This window comes from Leiobunum rupestre, chromosome 9 (genome assembly GCF_980474605.1).
Source record: "Leiobunum rupestre chromosome 9, qqLeiRupe1.1.hap1, whole genome shotgun sequence".
Lineage (NCBI taxonomy): Eukaryota > Metazoa > Arthropoda > Arachnida > Opiliones > Sclerosomatidae > Leiobunum > Leiobunum rupestre.
In genome coordinates, this window is record NC_143392.1 from 48,718,334 (window position 1) to 48,725,743 (window position 7,410).

Sequence of the window (7,410 nt, forward strand, 5' to 3'; positions counted from 1 at the left end):
CGTTCTATTGTCGTAGAAAGGCAGCCTTTTGAGTTTTCGATGGAGATACTTTTTCTTTTTTAATGCTTTTTTTTAGGTCTTCAGAGAACAACTCAGGGAAGTGTTGTTTGTGTTTCGTAATGTTAAGGTTCTTCAGGGATTTACGTTTCGGTATAAAAATCTCCATCCCTAATGTCACTGCATCAGTAATATAATCGACAGCGATGTTTACGTCATCGGTGTCATGCAATGGAGGCCAGTCGAGGTAGTCGATGTATTTATATAAGGAAAAAAAATCGCCTTTTTTATAAATCATAATCAGCTAGGCTAATACCCAAGGCACCACCTTAGTAGCAGAGTGCGCTAAATAACCATGGTACGTTACAGTAAAAGTAGGGTGCAGCCTGTCTTCTTTAACCCAAGGGTTATCGTTGGGACCACTGTTTTTCAACGTGTATATTTATGACATACCCACCGGAGTTAATAACTCTAATATTTACCAATTAGCCGAAAGTTTGCCAAACAAATATGTCTTCCTTCGGACTGTCAATTATTACGGAAAGATTTAGATCAACTTCACGTATGGTGCTCACATAATAATATCCCCATTAACGCCGCTAAAACCGTTTTTGTTACCTATACGCGAAAAACCCTGCCGATTCATTACAATTATACTATTAATGGCGTTCTCCTACCGAGGGCAATCCCCGTTAAAGACCTCGGTGTTTACTTTGACCACAAGTTACTTTTCGATAAACATGTGAACCTGACCGTTGCCAAGTCAACAAAAAAGTTGGGTGCGTCTTATCGAATTTCTCGCCAGTTAAATTCCAAACAGTGTTTTAAGAGTTTATTTCAAACGTTTGTTTAATCTACCATTATCTATGGTTCAGTAATTTATTCCGCCACCTGTGACACAAATATTGATAAACTTGAGAACGTTTTTAAAAAATGTATACACTTATACAAGACTTTTAATGACAATAAACTTTTAAGCGATTATGAAAATAATATTAAAACACTGTACATGGATTCTCTTCGATCAACGCTGATCAAAAATGATGTAAAAATTATACACAGACTTATTAACCAAAAAATTAATTGCCCCAATATCTTACAGTTTATTAATTTTTATTGTGGAGTTATTTTATCTAACTGGCACTTACACTCGCACTGTTAATAGGTTAATGTATAATTTTAATAAATATGGCTATGTAAATGACTTATTTAACGCTATAAAGTTGAAAAATAATCAAATTAAATTGACTGAATTTACCTAGCTCTGTACTATTTAATGAATTTTAAACTTAACTTTTTCCTATGTATTTACTTTTTTTTCTATTTTTAAATGTTACTTTTTTATTACCCTTTATCCAAATTTTATCTATCATACCAAATATATACAGTGTTATACATGCGTACGTAATTTAATTTTAATTTTAAAACTAATACGCATTCCTTGTATCAAACTTGATAATAACCACTGTGGCTTAACTTGCTGGTGCAACTGTACTGTTTTTTGTCACAATAAAAATCTATACATATATATATATATATATATTAATATAGAATAGAATAGATTTTAGAAATTATCTTTTTTTCTGGTATTCATTTTGGGTGTTCTTAGGTTTACCTTGCCAAGTAATAAAGAAAAGTCTATTTTGTTTGACAGTAAGCCATTTAAGAGTAGTATATATATATATATATTTATTTATATATATATTAATTTATATATATATTTATTTATATATATATATTTATTTATATATATATATATTTATATATATATATATTCGCAACCTAAAGTTTCGATAGGTGGCGCTACGAACCCTCCAAGATGGCGCGATCTAGAGTAAACAATTCCGTAGGCTCGTAGGGATAATTGTAAATTAGAAACAAAGTTTACTGATAAATTAATAATGGTGAAGTTCTGTTGTGTTTATGGGTGTAGTAACAATGGAACAATGGAAGGATTAAGGTTCCATTTGTTCCCCAAAATGGAAAAATTAGCCAAAAAATGGGAGATTATCTTGAAAATGGGAAAGAAGCATACCAAGGCAATGGTTGTTTGTTCATCTCACTTCGACAATACAGATTATAAAGCCTTGCCAGAATCTGAACATAAAGGTAATTCAACTTTCTTTATCGTTCATTATAAATTTATGTTAATATTTATCTACTTTTCAGAATATTTCAAATATCCTCCTCGACTGAGGCCTTTAGCCGTACCCTCAAAGAACTTACCACTTCGTAAATTTGATAAGAAGGAATCTGCAGCTGCCAAAAAGAGAATTAAACGCTATGGAATAAGAGCTGAAACAAAAGAGGCAACTTGTGTAAATGAAGGTAATTTACAAGTGGATAGATAGATAGATGCTATAATACGTTGGCAAACCACCGGAGGGAACGTAGGGCATAACGTTAATTTCAATGGTGCCCTCGAAGCCGTCCTGAGGTTTGCCCATGTATGGATGGTATTACCACAAGTATATAATATTCTGTTATGAGAGAAGTATAATGGCAATGTTATTAGCTTCAATTAGCTCCCGCCTTTTTGTCAATACACATTCTGGAATAAAAATAGTTCAGGAAAAATTCGCTTTAATTGACAAGTGTATTGTGTATACTTCTCTCGTAAGAGACACCTGCTATGAATATATTTATATTTGAAATTTTAGAACATGATATTGGTGAATGCCAAGATTTTACTGATGACTTACATAAGCAAGAATATCCTGAAAGATTGATTGATAAAAGTACTGGGAATGAGACATCCATTATTACATATGATAAAGGCATAAATGTTAATACTCTAGAAGATCACGTATGTAAAATTTCAGCAAACAGTGGAGTATTGACAGCATCTACCATTAATAGTTTAACGGGACTAAAGTGTATGGGATTTTTCAGTAGACTTGTGAAAGCGGTTGAAGAAAATTTTCCAACCAGAATGCCCGTTAACGCTTCTGATAGAGTTTTATTAACTCTGATGAAATTAAAATTGGGAATTTCATACTCGGCTTTAGGCGCACTGTTTGGTTTAAGTCAGCAAGTAACTTCACGGTATTTTAAGCAAACTTTAGATCACCTTGCCACTGTTTTGGAAGGAGCGGTACCCTGGCTAGAAAAGGAAGATATTGTCAACACTATGCCTAAATGTTTCGAGCCCTTTCCTTCTACTCGCATTGTTTTGGATTGCACTGAAGTGCAAGTAGAAAAACCATGTTGCCTGCAGTGCAAAGTCAAAACTTATTCTCATTATAAGGGAAATAACACTTGTAAAATTTTAATTGGGATAGCACCCTCAGGTGTTATAACTTACTTAAGTCCCGCTTATGGGGGTAAATCATCTGACAAACAGATTACTCAGGAACGTTGTATTTTAAATAAATGTATACCATACGTTGACGCAATTATGGTGGACAAAGGCTTTGCTATTGAAGACTTATGTAATGAAAATTCTCTGAAATTGATAATTCCACCTTTTTTGAAAAAGAAAAAACAATTTTCTCGTGAGGAGGCGCTTTACTCTTCCAAAATAGCCACTGCACGAGTACACGTGGAAAGAAGTATTGGTCGTCTAAAACAATTTAACGCTTTTCAAACTAAATTGCCGTGGGAATTATTGAGTTATGTAAATAAAATGTTTCGTGTGGCCTCAGCAATTGTAAATTTATCAACACCAATATTAGCAGACAATAAATTTATTCAGAATTAGTCCTTTTTTCCATTTAATATAAGTAGGCAAATATGATTTAAAATAAGTTCTTTGTAATTTTGGCAACAACTGTCTTAAGAAAATTTCATCTCTAGGAACATTAATGGCAAAACATCTATCATCAAATTGTGAATATATCACCAAATTAGAGTTTTCAAAACCTAAAATAGCTAAATTTAATTGGATCTGGCCATAGTATTTGTGTTTCTTTTTGAGTTTATACTCTCCTTTATCATTAATTAAATAGGGGGTTTCCATTAGAACTTCATCGCAATTCTTCATTTTCCCGATAACTGGGCATTTAAATTCTAGGTGTGTACCCCATATTACACCATCTGGTGAGCAGGCTAAATATGGGTGTTCGTGGTGAATCACCAAACCCAATTTAATTACTTGAGCATTGAATTGTCTTTCATAAGCAGCTAGGGCTTTTGGCTCATTAAATATTCCATACTGTGTATTTTTATTTCCTTTAAATTTGGCCGTAAGATGTTTCAAAATTTTATCAGTGGGATCTTTTTTGTATGTGAAATATTCATAACAAGTGCTAGCTGTAATTCGTTTTTGTCTTTCAGCTTTCCACAATTTATCACACTGATGCTTTGTTTGTAATGCAATGCTAATTGTATCTTCAAATGAAAGACAAATTTCATTTACATAAAAAGAACTCTCATCTCGTGAAAGTTCATTTAAATAGTTTTCTAAGTTTTCATTTAAAATTAAAATAAAAAAAACACAGTCATTCATATGGTTCATGACAATTTTGGCATTACCGTCAATATCACAATTTAAAATTTCAGGTACTTTTTCTAAAGGAATTAAATTATTAGCTTCAGATGAAGACTTTGAGCAATGTTTTTCAGGTAAAAAATGTTTGTGTAAGGCAGTCACGTACGTTGTTGCTGCAAGAAAGCCCATTACCAATTCTTTGTGTTTTTCTTTACTCAACGAATTAGAATTGTATTTTGGGGGCTTGACACAGCAAAGATTTTCAATACGTGTTCCCCGATGCATTTCTACCGCCGATGGTTTCAGTTTTCCCCATTTCTGTTTTATTCCTGTGCATGTATTTTCCTCTCTTGGAATTGTTTCAGATCTATTAATTTGTAGTAGAACTGCAATACAATGTTTGCAATAAGAACTTTCACCAGCTGGGCATGAACATTTAATGTGGAACTGTTCATCTTTTAAATGCAAAACCACATGATGAGGATCATGCATAATCCCACTGGATTGTAATGATAAGGCCTCTATTTTATATCCTCCTTCAAATATATCCGAGTCTCCAGTGACGCTGCAGGACACTATATGTTTACTTTTTAACTTCTCTTCCCCTTGTTTTAGACAGTTGATTCTATTTCCAATATACTGCATAATCGTTGGTAGAGGTAAATTAACAGAAACACATAAGTCATGGCCTATTTTTATCAAAAGCTACATTAGAAATTTTAACTGAGATGAATATAAATAAAACGTGTTCCTACCTTCGTTTGCTGGTGATTCTGATGCACTCATTTTCTTAATTATTTTTAAATTAATACCACCAAATACATTTAGGAACTATTAAACGTACCACGGTTAAAACAAAATTATCTACGTTATTTATAGCATGCGCTACCGCCAGTTTTTGAATTCATCTCTACTGTTTACCCTAGATCGTAGTTCTGCTAAGTGACGCTTGGTGTCGCTAGTGAAAGTTTCGGTTGCGAATATATATATATATATATATATATATATATATATATATATATATATATATATATATATATATATATATATATATATATATATATATATATATATTTATATATATATATATATTTATATTTATATATATATTTATATTTATATATATATTTATATTTATATATATATTTATATTTATATATATATATATATTTATATTTATATATATATATATATTTATATTTATATATATATATATATTTATATTTATATATATATATATATTTATATTTATATATATATATATATTTATATTTATATATATATATATATTTATATATATGTATGTATACAGGGTCTTTTTTTTGCTCGGAAAAGTGGTTTTTTTTCAAAAACTATTTATAGTACCGATTTCAAATTTGGAAGGTCAATTCTCTATACCGGGGGACATCAGTTTGAGAAATTTGAGCGTTTTCGGTAATGTTTTTCACCAATTTTGAAAAATTATTTTTCGACCACTAGGTGCGAGATAAAAAATTTCTATTATAAAGTTGTAGGCCGTCATCGAAAACCCTTAAAAATTGTTCACTCGACGAAAAACAATTTATTTATCAGTGAAAATTCGAGCTTGAAAAATTTACAAGTTGGTGAAGCCAAATTACGATTGTTTGAAACGATAATTGAAACCGAATTACCTAATCCAGTTGAAACTTTGGTTAAAAAAACGACCGGATTTAAAAAACACGAGGCTATAGGTCAATCCTAAACATGCATTGGGTATTTAAAGGAAAACTTTGGGAGATTATTATCAGTGTTTGATAATATTTCGAACAATGCCTCGTTATTCAGTAGCTGAGCGTACCGAGATAGTTGCCATTTACTATGGAGAAGCAGCGCAAAACCTTAGAAGAGTGACTGAAATCTTCGCAGAAAGACATCCAAATGGAGCACCATCTGTAAATACAGTAAGACGAGCAATTCACGATTTTAATCAATTTGGTAACTTGCAACCTAGGTTTCGCGGATTGGGTCAACCGGATTTAGACTTCGAGAACAATGTACTCGCGTACTTTGTGGCATATCCTCGTCACAGTTGCGCTAACGCCGCTGCTGATTTGGGTTGTTCTGCAAATCGTGTGTGGAAAATTCTTCGTAAGAATCGCTATCACCCATACAGAGCTACGCTCCACCAAGGAATAATTGACGGAGACCATCAAAGACGTTATGAATTTAGCAACTGGTTACTATATGCTGTCCAAGAAGATAGACAATTTTTGCGCCATGTTTTGTTCTCCAACGAAGCGTCATTTTCTAGAGATGGGCCCTTTAATCATCAAAACAGCCGTCTTTGGTCTGACATCAACCCACATTGGGGTTTTGAATATCATCACCAGGTTCAATTTGAACGGGTCAATGTTTGGGTTGAACTTGTTGGAAACCGTTTGATTGGTCCCTTTTTCCTGCCGACGAACCTCAACGGCCAAAGGTATTTACATTTTCTACAGAACGAACTGAGTGACGCAATCGACGACCTTCCATTGGCTGAAAGACGTCAGTTGTGGTTTCAGCAAGATGGCGCCCCTCCGCATTTTTCTCGGCAAGTAACTGAGCACCTCAACAACGAGTTTCCTGAAAGGTGGATAGGGAGAAATGGTCCAGTGCATTGGCCAGCAAGGTCACCTGACCTAACACCGCTGGATTATTTTCTCTGGGGATTCGTTAAAGCAAAGGTATACGCCACACCCATTGAAACTAGGGAGGAACTCATTAGACGAATAATCAGTGCTTGCCGAGACGTCACACCAGAAATGGTAGAGAAAGCGTTTGAGAACTTAATTGTCCGCGCACAAACCTGTGTTGCAGTCAATGGTGATATTATTGAAAATGTTTTGTAAAAATTTATGTGAATAAAATATCTGCATTTAAAAACCAAACGTGTACATTTTTTCAAGTGTGAAAACTCTACTACGTTTGTATTAGACTTGTTCCCTTTTCAATTATCGTTTCAAACAATCGTAATTTGGCTT

General features: G+C 33.0%; 1 protein-coding gene across 1 annotated transcript; it reads left to right on the top strand.

Annotated features, from left to right (window-relative positions):
• Window positions 1-1,898: 1,898 nt before the first annotated feature.
• Window positions 1,899-3,697, top strand: LOC149928580 (uncharacterized). Its single transcript, XM_090157932.1, has 3 exons — window positions 1,899-2,106; window positions 2,167-2,325; window positions 2,658-3,697. The coding sequence occupies exons 1-3, from the start codon at window positions 1,899-1,901 to the stop codon at window positions 3,695-3,697; spliced, it is 1,407 nt and encodes a 468-aa protein (XP_090014058.1).
• Window positions 3,698-7,410: the final 3,713 nt, after the last annotated feature.